This window comes from Oryctolagus cuniculus, chromosome 12, assembly GCF_964237555.1.
Source record: "Oryctolagus cuniculus chromosome 12, mOryCun1.1, whole genome shotgun sequence".
Classification (NCBI taxonomy): domain Eukaryota; kingdom Metazoa; phylum Chordata; class Mammalia; order Lagomorpha; family Leporidae; genus Oryctolagus; species Oryctolagus cuniculus.
Genome location: NC_091443.1, coordinates 63,951,546 through 63,973,111, shown reverse-complemented (window position 1 = coordinate 63,973,111; position 21,566 = coordinate 63,951,546). Strand labels below are relative to the sequence as shown.

The 21,566-nt window shown below is 53.4% G+C and overlaps 3 protein-coding genes across 5 annotated transcripts in view; 2 read left to right on the top strand and 1 right to left on the bottom strand.

Moving 5' to 3' along the window:
- The first annotated feature begins 227 nt into the window (after positions 1 to 227).
- PPP1R14D (protein phosphatase 1 regulatory inhibitor subunit 14D) lies at positions 228 to 13,696 on the top strand. Its single transcript, XM_002717976.5, has 4 exons — positions 228 to 614; positions 12,959 to 13,042; positions 13,220 to 13,252; positions 13,406 to 13,696. The coding sequence occupies exons 1-4, from the start codon at positions 357 to 359 to the stop codon at positions 13,469 to 13,471; spliced, it is 441 nt and encodes a 146-aa protein (XP_002718022.3). The 5' UTR covers positions 228 to 356; the 3' UTR covers positions 13,472 to 13,696.
- Positions 13,697 to 14,806: 1,110 nt separating this feature from the next.
- ZFYVE19 (zinc finger FYVE-type containing 19) lies at positions 14,807 to 20,373 on the bottom strand. Of its 3 annotated transcripts, none has more exons than XM_008269185.4 (11): positions 20,118 to 20,373; positions 18,840 to 18,961; positions 18,611 to 18,664; positions 18,098 to 18,216; positions 17,855 to 18,000; positions 17,455 to 17,563; positions 16,366 to 16,575; positions 15,909 to 15,988; positions 15,532 to 15,630; positions 15,275 to 15,402; positions 14,807 to 15,198 (listed from the first exon to the last, which is right to left on the bottom strand). In XM_008269185.4, the coding sequence occupies exons 1-11, from the start codon at positions 20,169 to 20,171 to the stop codon at positions 15,120 to 15,122; spliced, it is 1,200 nt and encodes a 399-aa protein (XP_008267407.2). In that variant the 5' UTR covers positions 20,172 to 20,373; the 3' UTR covers positions 14,807 to 15,119. The 3 variants fall into 3 exon arrangements, with proteins under 3 accessions (XP_008267407.2, XP_017203628.2, XP_069910105.1); XM_017348139.3 differs by having other exon boundaries at positions 20,098 to 20,298; XM_070054004.1 differs by lacking the exon at positions 15,532 to 15,630 and having other exon boundaries at positions 20,098 to 20,298.
- Positions 20,319 to 21,566, top strand: part of DNAJC17 (DnaJ heat shock protein family (Hsp40) member C17) — a 38,144-nt gene continuing 36,896 nt past the window's right edge. Inside the window, exon 1 of the mRNA XM_002717978.5 lies at positions 20,319 to 20,635. Coding sequence (XP_002718024.1) covers positions 20,558 to 20,635 — 78 coding nt within the window. The 5' untranslated portion in view covers positions 20,319 to 20,557. The remainder of the gene's footprint in view (positions 20,636 to 21,566) is intronic.

Below are 21,566 nucleotides of genomic sequence, written 5' to 3'. Positions count from 1 at the left end.
GTGATCGGCTCTGGTATCAGAGCTGGCCAAAGAAGGTGAACGTCTGCTTCCCTCAGGACCCACGCCCCTGGCTGCTAGACTTGTGCATGTCTGCTGTTTATGTCACTTTGCACAGTAGTAGGTGCAGAAAGAGAGGCTGGGGCACGACTCTGGAGTGCCGCTTGCTGGCAGGCAGGAGCCAGGAGATTGGTATTGCCAGCCCCAAAGACCTGTTGATCTTTGACCCTGGCGCCTCCCAGGGAGCTGTGGCCCTCCCCGCGCCTGCCTGCCTTCCCCGCGGGCCTCTCCCTCATTCCCCTCGGTGCTCTCGCTCTGACTGGCAGTTTCCCCAGCTCCTTGCCCTGGCCAGTCCTTCCATGCTGTCTTCCAGACCTACTTCCTGCGAGTCTCCCAATCCAGACGGGGAGGACCCAAGTAGGAAGGTCCAGTGGACTTCTGAGAGGAGGAGGAGGACGTCGTCCACAGACTCAGAGTCAAGGTCCCACTCGGACCCCTCCAGGGTGCCCAGGTCCCGGAGGTCCAGCCGGCTGACGGTGAAGTACGACCTAGGGCAGCTGCAGCGCTGGCTGGAGATGGAGCAGTGGGTGGATGCTCAGATTCAGGAGCTCTTCCAGGTGGGTAGAGTGGTGGCGTGTGGGAGCAGACAGGGCTCTGCTCAGACAGAGGCAGATGCCAAGGCAGGGGCTCCCATGTGTCTTTGCTTGCTCTGCATCCTCAGTACACATACATGTCTACAGCTGCACTGTCCAGTGCTGTAGCTGTCGGCCACGTGTAGGTACTGAACTGAGCTAAAATGAAGCAAAGGGGCAGGCATGGTGGCGCAGCAAGTGAGGCCGTCAATTGCGATGCCCCAGTCCCATTATCGGGAGTGCTAGTTGGCATCTCAGCTACTCTGCTTCCCATCTAGTCTTCTGCCAGTGCATCCTGGCACTGCAGCAGGTGATAGTCCCAGGATTGGGGCCCCTGGATGGAGTCCCTGGCTCCTGGCTTCAGCCTGACTCAGCCCAGGCTGTCATGGCATCTGGGGGAACGAACCAGGCAGTAGAAGAGCTCTCTGTCTCTGTCTGTTCCTCTGCCTTTCATGTCAATGAAAATAAATAAAAATGAAACATTTAAAAATATGAAATGCAAATAAAAACTGCGGCTCCTGAGTCGCACTAGCTACTTTTCAGGTACTAAAAGGCCTCACGGGGCTGGTGGCTCCTGCAGGGTCAGCACAGACACAGTCGTTTCTGTCCTCCCCGAATGGACAGTGCTGGGCAGGAGAGTGAGAGTAACCACGGGGGTGCACTGCTGCCAGGCCCTGGCCCGCCTGACCCTGGCTCCGACGCACTGCCCTCAGCTGCACCCTGGGGAAAAAATGGGTCTCGGCCCTGGTCACTGGAAGTGGCATTTTCTTGCATGGATGTCTCCACACCCGGATCCTAGAGTAGTGACGGTATCACTTCAACAGCAGCAGTAACCTTTTGAGCACTTCAGCTGCACGCAGGGCCTGCCGTTAAGCGCTAGCATGCATTCTTTCATTCAGTCCTCCCCACAACTCCCCTGGGTGGGAGCTCTTTTACAGCTGGGGCAACGGAGCTTAGAGACAATGAGTAACTTGCCCAAGGTCACGTAACCAGGAAGCCACGGAACCCGGAGCTGCAGCTAGAGCTCTGGCTGCATAGCTCTGGCTCTTAATCAAACAGCCAGTGCTTCTCCATACCTGAACCACTTAAAAAATTATTTATGTATTTACTTGAAAGAGTTACAGAGAGAGAGGGAGAGACAGAGTGAGAGATCTTCCATCTGCTGGTTCACTCCCCCAAATGGCCCCAATGGCCAGGGTTAAACTAGACCAAAGCCAGGAGCCAGGAGCTTCATCCTGGTCTCTCATATGGGTGCAGGGGCCCGAGCTCTTGGGTCATCCTCCACTGCTTTCCCAGGTGCATTAGCAGGGAGCTGGATCGGAAGTGGAGCAGCTAGAACACGGACTGGTGCCCATATGGGATGCCGGTATTACACGGGGAGGCTTAACGCGCTACGCCACAATGTTGGCACCCATACCTGAAATACTTAGGGAGAATAATGCATGGCTCCATCTCAACTGGATTTTGCATCTACTAGGGTGGGGCCTGGACACTGGACATTGTTTGATAAGCTTCCCGTTGGTTCTGAGGTGTGGCGATGTGGAGAACCATTCCACCCCGTCAGGGTACCAGGAATCTTCCTCACCTACAATATACGGCCCTTGTTTCTCTTCCCTCTTGACACAGGTCCTGTCTTTTCTTTTGGGGACTGCAAAGGCATGTGATTCTTGTGTGCATAAGGGCTGCCGGCAGTGCTATGCCTAGGCCTGGGGACAAACGATACATGTGGCCCTGTGTGTCTAGAAGCTCTCTGGGCTCTGTGGCTACGTGGTCCAGGTGTTGATCTGAATGTCCCGGCAGCATCCTGAGCCCCCTAGTGAGGTGGGGGAGCAGTCCTCAGAGCTGAGAGCCAGAGGCCCACTCTCTCTCCTGCTGTGTCTGCTCCCTCTGCCCTCCACAGCTTCCAGTGCTGTCCAAGGGCTCAGTTGTGAGTTCCGATAGTTTGTTGTGTGCTTGCTTGGAAAATCTCATATTTCCCACACCCCAGGGCAAATCCTGCCAGGCAGCAGAGAGAGACAGTAGCCAAACAGCCTTGTTTTGCAAGGTGAAGTTGGAGGTGGGGGTAGGGAGAAGCTGCACGGAAATGAACCCGTAACATTAGAGAACAGAACGTGTGGCAGGACCGCTCCCAGGCCATGACCGGAATAAAATGACTGGCCTGTGGTTGCCATGGCAATTGTCCAAAGGTGCCAGGTGGCAGTTCCTCTCCCAGTCTCTGCTCCCTGCAGCAGGAAGTAGCTAAGTAGCTGGGCAGCCCCAGGTGCCTGGCCATCTTGGGCAGAGGGCAAAGCCACACAGTCTCCAGCCGTACCCTGCTCCAATTGGACCCTCAGAGAGCCCCGCCCTTCCGTGCACCTGCCTTGGACTGTCTGACCGGAATGGTTATGGGAATGCACCACTTCATTTGTTGTTTCTTGGGGCCCAGCCTTCCTTTGATGGAGGGCCCCACTGCTCCTGCTTGGGTGTGCAGCCTGACCTGGGGTCTTCAAAGGAACCAAGTCTGGGGACACAAACAAACTTGAAGCCCTGAAGCTGCTGTTGTCCTGGGGGAGTATGAATTAGACTTCTAAACAGGAATGGGAGCATCATCAGTTTCTCTGATTTTAATGAGATCCTCACTCAACAACGTGCACCCCTCTAATATCCATCCTCTATTTCCTGCCTCCGTAGAGCCAGACTCCTTAAAGGGTGTGCCCACACAGACAGCCTGCATTATCTGGCTTCCACGCCCATCTTTCCATGGAGCGCTCTGGCCGAGGCCACCAATCACCGCCTTGGGACTAAATATAATGTGTTAGGCATACCAGAGTTTGTTTGTTTTTAAGATTTATTTATTTATTTGAAAGGCGGAGTTAGAGAGAGAGGGAGAGACAGAGAGATCTTCTATCCATCGATTCTAGATAGTCACAAAGGCCAAGGCTGGGCTAGGTGAGGCTGTCTTCTGCATCGGTAGTGGAGCAACCGGGTGTTGAACTGGCGTCTATATGGAATGCCAGCATTACAGGCAGTGGCTTAACTCACTGCGCCACAGTGCTGGCCCCTAGCCCACAGAGTTCTGATGCACTCCTTTCCTGTGTTTCCACGATCCTGTCTTTTCCTGGTAGAAAATCGGGATTTTGATTCATCCCATTTGATATGGTGACTTTATAAATAATGAGCTATTGGGGGCCTGTCCTGTGGCATAGCAGGTAAAGCCACTGCCTGCAGTGCCGGTATCCCAAATGGGCTCTGGTTCAAGTACCGGCTGCTCCACTTCTGATCCAGCTCTCTGCTGTGGCCTGGGAAAGCAGTGGAAGATGGCCCAAGTCCTGGGACCCCTGTACCCACATAGGAGACCAGGAGGAAGCTCCTGGTTCCTGGCTTCAGATTGGTGCAGCTCTGGCTGTTGCAGCCAATTGTGGAGTGAACCAGCAAATGGAGGACTTTCTCTCTGTCTCTCTGTCTCTCTCTGCCTCTCCTTCTCCCTGTGTGTAACTCTGACTTTCAAACAAACAAATAAATAAATAAATCTTAAAAAAAAAAAAAACTTGAACCAAAAAAGAAAACCAAAAAAATACTTGAGGGAAAGAATATTTGGTCCGTGATTTGAGCCTGAACTCTCGGTACCGTCTGCAGTGACAAGCTTACTCTCAATCATGCTCGTCCCTCAAAGTCAACGGAAGGTACATACACGTCTGCTGACTGTTATAAATGACACGGTGATGGCCCAGGGGGTAGCACTGATACTTCTAAAAGGCAAAGTTGCCATCTTCATAGTTTCTCTGTTCTTCTGCCTGCCCCTACCTTCCCACCTTCCAGTTACACGCATACAGCACTGGACCTTGTTCACAGGTTGCCAAGGCTCTGAGCTTCATTGTGGTTGGTTTATTTTACTTGTATGTCTTCAACTAATTTTCTAAAAATTCAGTGTCAGATATGTTGTTAATTCCATCCAGTAAAGTTTTCATTTAAAATATTGTATTTTGGGGGGCCAGTGCTGTGGCACAGCAGGTTAAAGCCCCAGCCTGAAGTGCCGGCATCCCATATGGGTGCTGGTTCCAGTCCCAGCTGCTCCTCTTCCAATCCAGCTCTCTGCTATGGCCTGGGAAAGCAGTAGAAGATGGCCCAAGTCCTTGGGCCCCTGTACCCACATGAGAGACCAGGAAGAAGCTCCTGACTCCTGATTTGGATTGGCCCAGCTCTGGCCATTGCAGCCTTTTGGGGAGTGAACCAGCAGATAGAAGACCTCTCTCTGTGTGTCTCTTCCTCTCTCTCTCTCTAACTCTGCCTCTCAAATAAATCAATAAATATATTTAAAAAATTATATTTTTCATCTCTGTATTCTCTATTAGGTCTTTCTTGTATCTACCATTTTTCTCAGTACTGTGTTCATGTTTTCCTGGTCTGCTAATTCCATCATCTCTCTCATTTCTGGGTCTGCTTCTGCTGAGTGATCTTTCTCCTGGATTTAGGTTATATTTTCCTGCTTCTTGGCATGACAAGTGATTTTTTATTCGACCAGACATTGTGAATTTTATGTTGAGTAACTGGATTTTTATTTATTGATGGATTGATTTTTAAATATTTATTTATTTGAAAAAGAGCGAGCACTCTCATCCACTAGTTCACTCCCTAAATAACCCCAAAGGCTGGGGCTGCACAGGCTCAAAGCCAAGATCCAGGTTTTCACTTGGGTGGTGTGAACCCCATTACTTGAGCTATCACCATTGCTTCCCAAAGTCTGCATTAATAGGAAGCTGGAATCAGGATTCAGAGCCAGGCACTCCTATAAGGGACATGGATGTCCTAACCAGTATCTTAACCACTAGGCTGAATAACCTGCCCTGAGTAATTATTTGTTTGTTTGTTTGTTTATTTTTAATTATTTATTTTATTTGAATGGCATAGTTACGGGGAGGGGAGGGAGGGAGAATCTTCCACCCCTGGTTCACTTCCCAAATGTCTGCAACAGTTCGCGTTGAGTCAGGCCAAAGCCAGGATCCAGGAGCTTCATCTGGGTCTCCCACTTGGGTGCAGGGGCCTAGGGACTTGGGCCACCTTTTGCTGCTTTCCCGGGTGCATTAGCAGGAAGCTGGATCAGAAGCAGAGCAGCTGGGGCTCTAACTGGCACCTATATGGGATGCTGGCATCACAGGCAGTGGCCCAACTCACCATTCCATAGAGATTGGGATTTTGAAGTCTTCCTTAAAAAAATGTTGGACTTTGGTGTAGTAGATGCTTCAGTTTGAGGACCTGAGGCTTGCAGTTTAGTCTGGAGTGGCTTTAATCTAGGGAGTAACGCACCCCTAGCAAAGAAAGCAGGACCCCTTGGAGGTTTCAAGTGAGCTCCCATTTGATCAGTAATAGCTGGCGACTCTGGCTGGTTGGGTTGTGATTTGTGCTCTAGTCCGGTCTCGTGAAGCTGTGCCCTATGAATGTGCATCTTAGTGTGCAGCCGACTCAAGAGAACCTTGTGCAGACTTGTGGAGATCTCTTTCTTCTTAACTCCTTCCTCCGTGGAACTCTGCCCAGCAACTTCCGGCCACTTCAACCTCCCTGACTCTGATCTCTGCCACGTCAGTCTTTCAAGGCCACTGTGCTCTGCTCGGGTCTTTGCTTCTGCTCTGAGGTCTGGAAGTGGACTCGAGGAAGAAATACTCAGTGATGCTGGAGTTTGCAACCTACACTACCAGTTGTTCAATGCTGGATAATATTCTTCGTATATGTTGTCTGCTTTTCTAGTTACATAAGTTGTAAGACTAAATCTGGTCCTTGTTTCTGCATCATGATCAGAAGCATAACTGTGCCGGCGCTGTGGCTCACTAGGCTAATTCTCCGCCTTGCGGCGCCGGCACACCGGGTTCTAGTCCCGGTCGGGGCGCTGGATTCTGTCCCGGTTGCCCCTCTTCCAGGCCAGTTCTCTGCTGTGGCCAGGGAGTGCAGTGGAGGATGGCCCAAGTGCTTGGGCCCTGCACCCCATGGGAGACCAGGATAAGTACCTGGCTCCTGCCATCGGATCAGCGCGGTGCGCCAGCCGCGGCGGCCATTGGAGGGTGAACCAATGGCAAAGGAAGACCTTTCTCTCTCTCTCTCTCTCACTGTCTACTCTGCCTGTAAAAAAAAAAAAAAAAAGCATAACTGTTTAATTAATTATTTTTAAAAAATATTTATATATGTGAAAAGCAGAGTTACATTAAGAGAGAGAGAGAGAGAGAGAGAATCTTCCATCTACTGGTTCACTTCCCAAGTGGCTACAATGGCTGGGTCTGGTTCAGGCTGAAGCCAGGAGCCTGGAGCTCCATCTGGATCTCCCACATGGGTGCACGGAACCAAGCACTTGTGTCGTCTTCCACTGCTTTCCCAGGTGCATTAACAAGGAGCTGGATTGGAAGCAGAGCAGCTGGGGCTGAACGGGTGCTCCTGCATGGGCTGCCAATGTCCCAGGTGGCAGCTTGACTTGCTTCATCTCAAAGCCAAACCCTAGCTGGTGAATTCTAACTCAGCCTTCGGTTCTTCGATTAGAGTTCACTTCCTCCAGGAAGCCTTCTGGCTGACCAGGCTTGGTCAGGTGGCCCTCTTGTGTGTTCCCATAGTAGCTTATCACCATGTATCATAAATGCCATTTCCCTTCGTAGCCCTCAGGAGCCTATAGGCTTCTAAGGGGCAAGATCATATCTGTGTGTCTTGTGGTTATGACCCCAGCACTCATTACAGTGTTGGGCATGTAGCATGCACTCAGTAACTAAGCATCGAATGCATGAAAACTGAATAAGATGAGCTAGAGATCAAGGAAATATTGGGAAAAGACTAGAGCTAAGGATGAAAGGGCCAACTTAGGCATTATTTATTTTTAAAAAGGTATAGAGGGGCTGACACTGTGGTGTAGCCAGTAAAGCTGCCACCTGCAGAGCTGGCATCCCATATGGGTGCTGGTTCCAGACCCAGCTGCTCCACTTCTGATCCAGCTCTCTGCTATGGCCTGGGAAAGCAGTGGAAGATGGGCCAAGTCCTTGGGCCCCTGCATCCACGTGGGAGACCAGAAGGAAGCTCCTGGGTCCTGGTTTTAGCCCTGGGCCAGCTCCGGCTATTACAAGCATTTGAGGAGGGAACCAGCTTATGGGAACTGTCTGTCTTCCTGCTTCTCAAATAACTGACAAAAAAAGAAAGAAAAAGAAAGAAAGAGAGAGAGAGAGAGAGAGAGAGAGAGAGAGAGAGAGAAAGAAAGGAGGGAGGGAGGGAGGGAGGAAGGAAGGAAGGAAGGAAGGGGAAAGGGAAGAGAAGAGAAAAGGGAAAGGAAAGAAAAAAGAAAAGAAAGGAAAAGGGGAGGGGAGGGAAGGAAGGAAGGAAGGGGGGAGGGAGGGAGGAAGCAAAGCAAAGCGAAGTGATAAGGTAGCGGTTCTGGAAGTGCTGTCTGATGGCCCATAGAGGTTCCAAACACCCTGTCCGGGATTCTGTGCTCGTTTCCGGATAGTGGGAAGAAGTTTGCCATTTTCACTGTGCACTTATGAGGCAAAAGCAGTGGTGGCTCTTGGCATAAGTCAAAGAAATGGCACTCAAATGGTCTTCACTACCCATCATTGTCACTTAAGAAGGTCCTCAGTTAAGCAGTAAAAATTCTGAATTTTGTTGACTCTTGACCTCACATCTTTTCAAAAAGTAGACAATTTTTAGAGCAGTTTTAGTTTCATTATGAAATTTGAGTGGAAAGTACAGAGTTCTTGTGTACCGTGTCCCCATACCAGCGAGTCTCAGCAGCCATTGATATGTTTGTCACTATCAGTGAACTTACCCTGACTTATCACTATTACCAGAGTCCATGGTTTAAGTTAGGGTTCACTCAGTGTTGCATTTTCCATGGGTTTGGACAAATGTATATTGACACGTATCCATTGTTATGGTATCATGCATAGTTTCAATGCCCTAAAGTCTTGTTGCTCTGTCAACTCATACATCCCTTCTCACAGACCCCTGGCAACCACTGATTTTTGTTTGTTTGTTTGTTTTTAAGATTTTATTTATTTGAGAGAGTTACAGAGAGAGAGGGAGAGACACAAAGAGAAAGACCTTCCATCTACTGGTTCACTCCCCAAATGGCTGCATCAGCCAGGTTTGGGCCAAGTTGAAGCCAGGAGCCAGGAACCAGGAGCCAGGTCTCCCTCATGGTTGATAGGGACCTGCGCACTTGAACCATCATCTGCTGCCTTCCCAGGCACATTACCAGGAAGCTGGATCAGAAGCTGAGGACCTGGGGTGCAAGTATGGGATGCTAGCATCCCAAGCGGCAGCTTAACCCGCTGCGCCACACTGCTGGCCCAGCCACTGGTCTTTTTATCTTTCTCCACAGTCTTGCCTTTTCCAGGATATCATATAGTTGGAATCATACAGTGTATACCCTGTCCAAGTTGGCTTCCTTACCTTAGTAATATAGATTTAAGCTTCTTCCGGGTTTCTTCATGGCATAGCTCATTTAGTTTCCACACTGAACAATAGTCTGTTGTCTGGATGTGCAGTAGCTTATCCATTGACTACTGAAGGCCACCTTGGTTGCTTCCAAGTTTTGGCAATTGTGAATAAAGCTGCCAGAAAACATCTACGTGCAGGTTTTTGTGTGGGCGGGTTTTCGACGCATTTGGGTAAATATCAAGGATTTGGTAAGAATATGCTTAGTTTGTAAGAAACTGCCAAACTACCTCCAGGGCAGCTGTAGCATTCTGCATTCTCACCGACAGTGAGAGTCCCTGTAGCAACGCATTCTCCCCCGCGCGTGGCGCTGTCAGGGTTTTAGATTTTGCCATTCTAGTAGGGTGCAGTGGTGTCTCATCGTTGTTTGAATTTGCAATTCCTGATAATGTTGAGCAGGTTTTTTTTTTTTTTTTTTTTTAAGATTTTATTTATTTGTTTGAGAGGTAGTTACAGAGACTGAGAAGGAGAGACAGAGAGAAAGGTCTTCCATCCGCTTGTTCACTCCCCAAATGGCCACAATGGCTGGGGCTGGGTCAGGCCAAAGCCAGAGGCCTGGAACTCCATCAGGGTCTCCCACATGGGTGCAGGTGCCCAAGGACTTGGGCCATCTTCTGCTGAAAATCTCTTATAAAATTTTATCATAGTGGGGTGGCACTGTAGCTCAGCTGGTTAAGATGCTGCCTGTGATACTGTCATACTATATGAGCAGGGGTTCGAGTCCTGGCTATTCCACTTCCAATCAAGCTCTCTGCTAATGTACCTGGGAAAGCAGCAGAAGATGGCTCAAGTACTCAGGTCCCTGCCATCCACCAGGGAGACCAGATGAAGCGCCTGGCTCTTGGCATTTGTTGGTCCAGTCCCGGCCATTGAGGCCATCTGGGGGAGTGAATCAGTGGATGGAAGATCACTCTCTTTCTCTGTAACTCTGACTTTAAAATATTTTTTTTGACAGGCAGAGTGGACAGTGAGAGAGAGAGAGACAGAGAAAAGTGTCTTCCTTTGCCATTGGTTCACCCTCCAATGGCCACCGTGGCTGGCGCACTGCAGCTGGCGCACCACGCTGATCCGAAGGCAGGAGCCAGGTGCTTCTCCTGGTCTCCCATGGGGTGCAGGGCCCAAGCACTTGGGCCATCCTCCACTGTACTCCCAGGCCACAGCAGAGAGCTGGCTTGGAAGAGGGGCAGCCGGGACAGAATCCGGCGCCCCGACCGGGACTAGAACCCAGTGTGCCGGCACCGCAGGTGGAGGATTAGCCTATTGAGCCATGGTGCCGGCCTGAAATAAATTTTTAAAAAAATGTTTTTGGAAAGAGAAACTATTTGGGGCCGGCGCTGTGGCACAGTGTGTTAAATCCCTAGCCTGAAGCACCGGCATCCCATATGGGTGCTGGTTCTAGTCCCGGCTGCTGCACTTCCAATCTAGCTCTCTGCTATGGTTTGGGAAAGCAGTAGAAGATGGCCTAAGTCCTTGGGCCCCTGCACCCGTGTAGGAGACCAGGAAGAAGTTCCTGGCTCCTGGCTTTGGATCGGCACAGCTCCGGTCATTACAGCCAATTGGGGAGTGAACCATCAGATGGAGGACCTGTCTCTCTCTCTCTCTCTCTCTCTCTCTCTCTCTCTGTCTCTCTCTCTCTCTCTGCCTCTCCTCTCTGTGTACTTTCAAATAAATAAATCTTAAAAAAAAAAAAAAAGAGGAACTATTTGTTTATTTGCAAGGGAGAAAGGGAGATAAAGTGAGCAAACTCCCACCTGCTCGTTCACTCCTCAAATTCCTGTGACTGCCTGGGCTGGGCTGGCCTGAAGCTGGGAGCCAGGAACTCAAATCTACACCTCCCGCGTGGGTGGCAAGAACCTAACTATTTGAGCCATCACTGCCTGCCAGAGTCTGCATTAGCAGAACGCTGGAACCGGAGCCAGAGCGGGTTTATAAATGCAAGCACTCTGATCCGGGCTGTGGGCCAAACGCCCAGCTCGAACAGCTTTACTGAGACATGACTCGCATGCCGTAGAGTTCACCTACCTCAAGCGTCGGCTTCACCATTTTTTGGTCTTCACGGGAGTTACTCACAATCTCATTTTAGAACATTTTCTCCTCCCAGAAGAAACCCCACGCGTGCTAGTGCTCCCACCCCACTCCCACCACCACCTTCAGGCCTCGGCCACCACTCACCTTCCTGTCTCTGTAGGTTTTCCTCTTCTGGACATTGTCTACACATTGACCTATGTAACGCGTGGCCCTTTGTAACCGGCTTCTTTCACTAGCCTGTTTTCAAGGTTAATTTGGGCTGTAACTTGCATCAGCACTTCATACCTTTGTATCATCAAGTGATATTGTAAAGTTTTACAATATTTTATTCACTCATTCGTCAGTTGATGGACATTTGGTTGTTTTCCTTTCTGGCTACGATGAGTACTGTTGCCGTGACATTCCTGTGCAAGTTTTTGTGTGGACTTTTGTTTTCATTTTTCTTGGGAACAGACCTAGGAGTGGAATTGCTGGGTCACACAGCACACAGTAACTGTATTTAATGTTGTAAGGAACTGTCAGGGTGTTTTTCAAATCAGGTACAGCATTCTACACTTATCACCAATATATAGAATTTTGATATTAAATGTAGGTGCTCTTTTTATTCTTTAATTTTTAAAAATTTTAATTGGAGGCCGAGGTTGTGGCATAGTGGATTAAGCCATGGCCTACAGTGCTGGCAGTCCATATGGGCGCTGATTCGAGTCCTGGCTGCTCCACTTCCAGTTCAGCTCTCTGCTATGGCCTGGGAAAGCAGCAGAGGATGGCCCAAGTGCTTGGGCCCCTGCACCCACATGGGAGACCTGGAAGCTCCTGGCTCCTGGCTTTGGCTTGGCCCAGCTCTGGCCATTGCAGCCATTTGGGGAGTGAACCAGCAGATGGAAGACCTTTCTCTGTTTCTCCCTCTCTCTCTCTGTAACCCTGCCTTTCAAATAAATAAAATAAGTCTTCAAAAATTTTTAAATTAATTTTATTTCAAAGATAAAAGGGGACCGGGGAGAGGAAGAGGGTAGGAGAGAGAGATCTTCCTTCTGCTGGTTCAGTCTTCAAATGCCCACAAAATCCAGGGTTGGGCCAGGCTGAAACCAGGAGCCTGGAACTCATTCTGGACCCCACACATGGGTGACAGGGACCCAAGTTCTTGAGCCATCACCTTCTGCCTCCCAGAGTGCACATTAGAAGGAAGCTGGAATTGGACACTAGGCAGGCCCCAGTGCAGGCACTGCAACGTGGGCTGTGGGCATCTGAAGCCGTGATCTGATTGCTGTCCCACATCACACACCCCTGGATACTCTGTAAAGCACTATTTCAGGTAGAAGATGGTAGGAGTTCAGTAAATGTTTGCTGAATAGAAAAGTAAGGGTTTTTTTTAAAGCTTTATTTATTTATCTGAGAGGTAGAGTTGCAGACAGAGATGGGGAGAGACAGAGAGATCGTCCATCTGTTGGTTCACTTCCCAAATGGCCAGAGCTGAGCTCAACCTGAAGCCAGGAGCCAGGAGCTTCTTCCGGGTCTCCCATGCAGGTGCAGGGGCCCAAGCACGTGGGCCATCTGCTACTGCTTTCCCAGGTCATAGCAGAGAGCTGGATTGGAAGAGGAACAGCCAGAAAACGAACTGGTACTCATACTGGATTCCAGCACCACAGGCAGAGGCTTGGCCTACTGTGCCATAGTGCTGGCCCTAAAGTACTTTTACTTTCTGAGTAAGGTGAGGAAAAGGGCTGAATGTGGGAGGAAATTGGCGGGTGATGTGGGAAATTCAAGGGAGATGGGGTGGGAGATGGGTGAACCCCTGACCATAACCTCCACTCCAACACCAGCTGGTCAGGCCCCTCTGAGACTTGTTTGCGATTCCCAAACAGGATGAGTCAGTGACTGCTGACATTGAGATTGACCTGGAGGCTCTCATGGAACTCTCCACAGAGGAGCAGAAGACTCAGTTGGAGGTAGGCTCGGGGTGGAAGCTGGGCTCCCATCCAGGGCAGTCCAGGAACCCAGGCTCTGCCTACTTGGTTGGAGTGGGAAGTCCCAGTTCAGAGGGCAGAATTCTTAGGCAACTGAGTGGGGGGCTCGGGCGAAAGCACTGTGGCTCAGGGACCCCATCTCTGCTCTTTCCCACCCAGGACCTTCTCCGAAACTGTCCCCGCCCCACGGAGGTAAGGGATGTGCTGCTGGCGGTGGGAGAAGGGAGCTAATGGAGGGCGAGGCTTGGCCCAGGCGCCTTGGTCCTTCCCCTGCTGTGGGGAGCTAAGGAGGGCAGTGCGGCACATGAGACCTCACGCCTGCTGTCCCTCATGTGTCTTCCTCAGCCTTTCATCTCAGAGCTGCTCAGCCAACTCAAGAAATTCCGGAGACTCAGCCGGCCTCAGAAATAAGCCTGGAGACAAGATGCTTTGCCAGGCCTCCCTGCATCACAGCTGAGGGACACAGCGCCCCAGGACATGGGCAAGGGACACCGAGGACAAGGAGGGACATTTGTACACCCGGTCATGTGCACACAGCTGGCTTCTGTTGGCTGGGCTCCGAGAGCCACTTATGGCTGTTCCCCAGTGCTTTTCTTGGCTGCCAAATGGATAAAACTTTTAGCAGCATCAGCTAAATGGAGTGTGGAGCATCTCTGTGCAGAGGAAGAGGGGAGGGAGAGGGTGCAGTGATACCTTGGAATGCCAGCATCCTAAGTCACAAGGCTGTGCCCCACACTGCATCCATCCATCCATCCAAAGAGGACAGTCACAGCTCTGCTGCAGAGAGATCACAATCCAGCGAGGCCCAGGGGCCATGCCAAGAGCCAACACACAGCATACTGGCATCGCCAATGGGAGGGCCCAAGTGGCAAGGACTAGCTTCGTATCCCAGAATGGAGTAACAGGAAAAATCTAGCTCAATCTGGGGCTTCAGAGAAGGCTAAACTTCTTTTTAAACAAAATTTTAATCATTTTCACTTTATTTGAAAGGCAGAGAGACAGAAAGAGATCTTCATCTGCTAGTTCGCTTCCCAAATGCCTGTAACAGCCAGTGCTGGGCCAAGCCAGAGCCAGGAGCCCAGAACTCAGCCCAGGTCTCCCAGGTGTGCAGCAGGGACCCAAGGATTTGAGTCATCACCTGCTGCCTTCCAGGGGGCACATTCGCAGGAAGCTGGATCAGAAGCAGAGCTGGGGACTTGAACCAGGCACTCCAATATGCGATGTAGGCATCGCATCCCAAGCAGCAGCCTAACCACTGTGCAAAAGCCCACCCCAGACCTTCTTGTTCTCACAAATGAGGCAAGAAGTCTTAGGCTAAGAACTCTCCTTTGAGCTGGTTCCAGCTGGAGGCAGGAAGAGAAAAACCTGGGTGATGCAGAGAAAGGTGAAGGGTACAGACTGAGGTCAGGGGAGTTGTTGGAAGACAGACACCAGATCTGGGTGGCAGGCAGGCTGGAATGGAACTTCCTCCGAGGCAGGAAGCAGGTATGTATGCATGGTTTGAGTACCAGAGAAGCAGAGATCCAAGATGGTGCGGCCTGGTGGCTAAGCTGGGCTGCCCAGAGCCTGAAGCACAGTTCAGGTGCCTGAATATTCATGCTTACTTAGTAGGCGGTCACCAGGGTGGGTGGGACTGTTCCTGTCTGGAGAAGCTAACAGGACGGCTCCTTCATTCCACAGGACTGCCTTTATACCCTGCCCCACACTCAGGCCGCCTCTCGCCTCTCTGAGAGAAGAGATACCGGATGCAATGAATCAACACACTTTATTAGAGCCACTAGATGCCAGCGGCTGGCCCTGGGGCCCTGGAGCCAGGTTCCAGGGCTGCTCCTGAGATCTGATCTTTCCCTGTTGGGCCTTTCACTTCCAGTCTGGCCTTCGCCTCCCTTCCGCTCCTCCAGTCGCTGTCTCTGATGGAGAACCTACATGCTTCCAGGGGCTGGGAGGCTCAGGGAGGGCTGTGGCCTTCATGCCGCTCTTGCCATGGACGCCCCGAGGCCGGGCCCGGAGGTGGGTGTGGCAGCCTGTAGTTCTGCTTTCCCAGGAGGCCCGGGTGTCCTCAGTGCACTCGGCCCCTGTGCGGGGGCCGGTAGGCAGATGTCTGGTGCTCTTTTAGCTCAAAGGCATCATGGCCCTCCCTGAGAAGGAAGGGGTGCAGGTCAGGGACCCAGGGTGGCTCCCGAGCCCTCCCCAGGACGTGGTGTCTGCACCCACCGGAAGCAGCGGGCACAGTAGAGGTCTCCGTCGCAGCCTGAGCAGCGCAGGGTGGCATCCTCGTTGCAGATGCAGCACCAGGGAAGCTCCTCGTCCTCAGCCTCAGGCGTGGTGGCCTTGGCCTGCGCCTTCAGGGACCAGAGGGGACAGGGCAGGAAGGTCCCTGATGCAGTCTGGGAGGCGGCTGGGGGAGCAGTCAGCCAGGCAGGGAGCAAGGCTGGGCTGCATGGCGCACGGCTGTCGGGGGGTTTCCTTACCTCAGGCTCTGCCCTACGGGCCTGGGCCCGGGGTCGGGGAGCCGGCCGTGCGGGGATGTTGAAGCCACTTGCCTCATCCAGGGCCGCTTCCTCAGTGAGCTGTGTGTAGGGCAAAGAGGTCCCACTCCCGGCCCCGCGCCCAGGCTCCCCCTCTGCCTCCCCCCTCAGCCCATCTTCCTTGATCTATCGGCAGTAGCTGCTGATTCCCATCTCAAGGGACGAGGGGCCAGGTCTGGGTCAGAGGGCCAGTGGAGTCCCCAGGGGGCTGGGAGCCAGGGTGGCTGCGCATGCAGCCCGCAGGTGGAGGCAGGGTGAACAGGGCCCAGTGGGTAGTGTACAAGGAGGCAGAGAGACAGGACGAGGTGAGCCTGACCCACCTGCTGCAGGACCCTCTGGATGGCTGTCTCCTCATCCTCATCGTCGTCGCTGTCTGGAAGGCGGTAGTCCTGTAGGGTCACTAGAAGTGGGAGGGGGCCAGAAAGGGGGAGTGAGGGCCGGGGACTCCACCTGAGTGGCTGACTGCTTGCCTCCTGCGGCTGGTTTGGTTCCCGGGGCACCTGTTCCGGAGCTGAGAAGCCTCCGCAGCCCCTCTAATCAGAGCGGTGCCCTAACAGGCAGAACCGGGCCATCAGTGATGTGGCCTTGAGGGCTGGGGGTGGAGCTGGTTCTGCCTCAGTGCCCATATGGACCAGAGGCCCCACCCTGATGGCTGCCACTGATTCCTCAGTCACTGCTTTGCCCCAGTTCTGCCTCCAGGCAGGGCATGACGCAGCTCTGGGCACACGGACACCAGCAGCGAGCGAGCCCTGGCAGGGCAGCAGCGCCAGCCTTTACCTCTCTCCGGGTCCTGTCCCCGCAGCACAGCCAGCCGCTTGGCAAGGGCCAGGATCCGCTCCTGCCTCGTGTTCTCCTCCCGTAGCTCCACGGCTGCCTCGGCCAGCAGCCTGCTCTTCTCCTCGTCCAGGGATGAGCTGGCCTGCCGCTGGGGACGAGTGCTCTGGCTCCCTGGGCCACCCTGGTTGAGGTCATTTTGGGGACAGGCAGCTGGAAGGAGTAACGTGGTCAGGGAGCCGAGGCTTTCCAGGTCCTCTCCTCACCGAGCCCATTCCTCAACTACTTAACCACCATCACCAGCTTTCTGCTCAGCACAAGTGTCTGTGGTCCATCTTCAAATACACTGGTGTTTCCTCCTCTGTTCCAACTGTCTTTCTCCACCACCGCCACCCCCATTCACCTGACATTTTAACGTGTGGACCTTGGCCAGGAAAAAATCTCTCTTTCTCTTTCTCTCTGTAATCACCTTTCAAATAAATAAATCAATCTTAAAAAAAAAAAAAAAAAAAAAAAAAAAAGAATGCTCTGGGATGTGACGTCATCCCAGGTTGAGAACCACTGCTCTGAAGGCTTTAAGCAGCACCATCCAACAGAATATTCTATGACGATGGAAGCGTCATTCTGCAGGTTCTCTGCCTACACGTACATGATGGGAGCCATGAGCCAATTTTGCATTTTATTTAGTTTTAATAAAGCTAAAGTTAAATAGTCTCTTGCACCTCCTTGTCGTCGTCATGATCCTCATCTCAGAACAACCACTGAGCACTTACTATGTGTGGTCCCCAGCACTGCTGGATTATCTCATGTACACACTGTGAAGTCGGTTGCAATGGCCATACCTCCATTTCCTGACAGTAAAGTGAGACTGAGGCCGTGAGAGACACACGCCTAGGCTCCCAGAGCTAGTGTGTGGCAGAACCGGGAAGCGCTGATCTAAAGTCCACACCCTTAACGACCAGGCTAACCCTGGCTTCCTCGGGCAAGCACGCAGGAAACGGCAGCTGCTCCGGCGAGTGTCCCTTCCCCCAATTCACATTCACCTGGGGAAGGAGGGGAGGCAGGTCCCCAGGGAGCCAATGCAGGGCTTACCTGGGCTGTCTCGCTCCCAGCGCTCATCAATAGCCACCTCAGCTGCCAGCTGCGTTAGCAGGTCCTGTGTCTGCTGGGCCTGTGTCCTGATGTCTGGGCCCTGATGTGCCTGCCCAGACGAGGGGAGCTCAGTGGGGAGTGAGGTAGGGAGAGAGCCACACAGAATGGCCGAGAATCAGCCTGGGCTGGACCAGAGCCCAGGGCAAGGAGCCGAATCCAGGGCGTGCTGATTAAGCAGGACTGGCGGTCCCCAACAGGACAGAGGGTCCTCTCTGTCCTGTTCCACCCGGTCCTGCTGCCCATGCCCGAGGCTCAGAAGGTAGAGGTGGGCATAAGCATATCCGGGCTCCTGCCAGGCCCTTGGCCTGGGAAACTTTCCCTGCAAGGCTGTAGCACTCACCGGCTTGGGGGTCTGAGAAGGCGGAGCTCTGCCTTGCAGTAGAGCAAGCCGTGTCTCCATCTCCTGGGTGGAAGGGATGGAGCCCTGGGGTTCATCCTTGAGCGCGGCCAGCCGTGCCTCTATCTCAGCTTGCGAGGGCACCGACTCTGTAATAGGCGTGGAGGACCCAGGTAAGGACCGGAGGAACCCCAGTGTCAAGGCCTTGGACCATGTCCTTTAGGCCTCCTGCCTGCCCCCACTCACTAGGCTTGTTCTCCTGGCGGAGTCGGGCCAGGCGCTCAGCGATGACCTGGTCTTGCTGGGTGAGTCCTTGGCTCCGGAGGGTGCTGGACTCCTGCTTGGCTCCCAGGGCTGCCACGCGCCTGGCAGGATATGAGAGAGGCTCTCAGAGAGGCAGAAGGGAGGAGTGAAGGCACCCACTGACTGCTTCCAGTTCAGATCATCTCTGGGCACCTAGGGAGGCCTCGGATGGGCAGTCTCCTGTGGTCCTTGCTTGTGTTGCCCTGCTGCCCAAGCCAGCCGACCGGCCAGAGGGTCTGAGAGGGAGAGAGCCACCAAGGGCCTTTCCCAGAAGAAGATGATGGGCTGTTCTCTGAGCACAGTGGCTTGAGAGGGGGCAACCTCCTGGCCCTATGCTCGTCTGATCTGGAGGCTGGGAGGGGAGGCCCACCCGTTGGCTCCATCTCCTTTTTCTGTCTCTCCTTTCTGGGGCGACGAAAGGCCAGAATCCCAAGCTATTCCAAACCTGACACTTACTTCTTATAGTTTTGAGGTGGTGACCACTTGGAAGCATTGGCAGGAGAAGACCCACTATAGAGAAAAAAATCAAGAAATTTAGTGTCGGAAGTCCTGCCACCCCACCGGTCAGTGTCCACTGCCCTCAGACACCCCCTGGGTGACCTCCAGCCGCAGAGCACGAGGCTGTGAGGGCTGGCTTATGCCGCTGCCATGCCAGGCTGGCTCCTCGCCCAGCCAGGCCTCCTACCTGGTGAGGGCCTCATGGCACTGCTTGCAGACTTTCTGTTGCGTATTCCCAGCACGAGGTACCACTGCGCTGAAGCGAAGGCAGCTGGAACAGAAGGCTCGCCCACAGTTCTTACAGCCACACTACAAGAAACACAAAGCAGGAGGATCCTCCTCCCGCCCGTACCCCGAAGGCTCTCCAAGCACAGAGAGAGGGAGAGAGGAGACACTGAAGTTGTGACGGGCTGCTTGGAGGAGGAAGAGGAGTGGGGTCCCTAAGGTGTAGGGAGACAGGGGTGAAGGGGAAAGCAATTGCTCGGTTTCCAGCCTCACTCAAATAAAATAAAGCTTCATGCAAAATCCCCTGTTTTCTGATGTCTTCGATTCCCTGACACAGCACCCAAAAGACGGCCAGGCAAAGCCCTTTGCTTAGGGCCATGGGATTCTTTCACAAAGACAATGAGAGAGTTCCCGGCCTCCGCCTTCTCTGCTCCAGAGGGCAACTTGGCTCTGGATGGGGGGATAACAATAGCTTGCATTTATTAAGCACTTACTGTGTGCCAGGCACTAAGCTCAGCACGTAGCTTTCATCATCTGGCTGAATCCTCAACGATACACACACGTCATCTGACCTGATCCTGATGGCCACCAGTGTCACCACTAGTTTAGAGGGGGCAGAGAGGGTGCCCAAAGTCACCCCGTGAAGGAGCCAGCAGAGCTCCTTGACTCCCAAACCCAGGCATCTACTGTAGGTCTGCTTCCCTCGGTGCCATCCATGCAGCCCATCTGTTTCCATCACTTCCTGATTGAGGTGCCCTGGCCACAACCGAGGTTGCACTTAACCAGGGGAACTTAGCAGATCAGTGCTGAGGACAAGAGAGCCTCCCCCGCGCGCCCTGGGGGTGGGGGCGGGGGGGGGGGTAAGTGCAGGCTGCGGGATGGCACTAACTGGCACGGTGTGATACACGGGGTCACCGGGCATTACACAAGATCGGATGGTGAGAGGGAAACAGCCAGACTCTACACCAGGCGGAAAGGCACAACTTTCCAACAACGGCAGCAGCGTGCTTAACAACTTATAGGCTACGTTCATCTACAGCAACTCACTGGACCCTCACGAAAACCCCGAACGCGAGAGTGAGAGTGAGAGCCCCACTTGGGAGACAGATTCAATGATGTCATCAAAACCACACAGCTGGAAAGCGGCCTTGAAACCAAGTCTTCGGACTGCAAGTCCCGTGCTTTCCCCCGCACTCCGCGTCCTCCCTGGCCCTTCAGACCTCGGAGAGAGAAGACTCGCCTCCTTCTTGAAGAGGGTGAACTTGACAGCGCAGCAGTAGCATCTGTTCTCCATCGTGGATCCCGGCGCGTCACGATCTGCAAAGTGGAGGCCACGCCCACCCGGTCCAGGGCCCCTGGGACCCTCACCCTACGTCGCCTAGCCCCACACGCCCCCTTCAAGCGATCGGGCTGTGGCCTGGGGCGGGGACTCAGAACGCCCGCTCTACCAACTAGCCAGGGAGCGGCGGCGGCGGCGGCGGCGGCGGGGCGGCGGCGAGTGCGGGGCTGCTGGGAATCGTAGTCCTTTCATGACTGCCACCTCCACCAGAGCCAGTCAAGCCGAACCTAGAACACAATTCCCAAGAGGCTAAGCGCCATCTGGCCCGCTCGCATCCGGCAGGCCCTGCGTGCGCTTAGACTCCTGGGAGTTGTAGTACGAGTCAAGTCAGGGCTGGAACCATGGCGGTCACCAAGGAGCTCTTACAGATGGACCTCTACGCGCTACTAGGTATTGAAGAGAAGGCGGCGGACAAAGAGGTGAGAACGGTGGAGAAGAAGGCCGATCCTGAGCGGTCTGGAGGCCCTTCCTGTGCTGGCGCCTCGCTCGCCGCGGGTACCTGCTTTCCAGGTTCGGCCGGGCCCTGGGCGGGGAGCGAGGGGCTGCCCGACGAGCTCGCAAGGTGGGCCCCCAGACCTTTCCTGGACGCTCTGAGAACCTCACGGGGAGGGGACGGGGAGCACAGAGGTGTCCTTGCGACGAGTGTCCATGCTCGCCCTGTGGCTTCTGCGTGGGAGAGGCCGCGGGGTGAGCCTGCGGGGTGGGGGAGGCCCAGCCTCCTCTCTGCGCCTGCGCAGTCTCAGCCTCCGCGTCCGCTTCGGGCTTGGCTGTGGCTAAAGGCGCTTCGTTTCAGTCTCTTTGGCAGGCTGATTTAGCTCCACCTGGAGTGGAAGAAAGGTCAGCCCTCGAGGTTTCTCCACTCCCACTTCATCACTTCTTGGCGGTGTGGCCTTTGACCCACTCTAGCCCAAGGGCGCTTTCGAAGTAGCAGGTGTTCAGGTATTGGCTTTCACAGCACCTGCTAGTAAATGGGCCAAGAAAGCAAGGGTCAGAAGGGCAAGGCGGGTGGCCTGGGGTTCCTCTTCCCATGGGGGCTGATGAAGGTGCCAGGGTGTGAAACCGTGATGAAGCAGAGGCTTATCGCCCCGCATCGCGGTAGTAATTCTAACACCGTAGCAAGGAGAGGCAGATAATTGATGGGATGAAAATTAAAGCCCACTCTGCCCCTGTACTTCCGGATTTCCCTGCTCAGGGGCTGAGCGAGCTCTGAGAAGAGGAAACTGGGGCGGAGAAGCCAGGAGACCTAGAGAGTCCCTGAGAAGAGGTGTTGCCATCCTGCTCAGAACTGTCTCCTGCAGCTGCAGCTGAAATCTAGAGTGGCTGTGGGGATGTTCTACCCAGGCCGAAAGC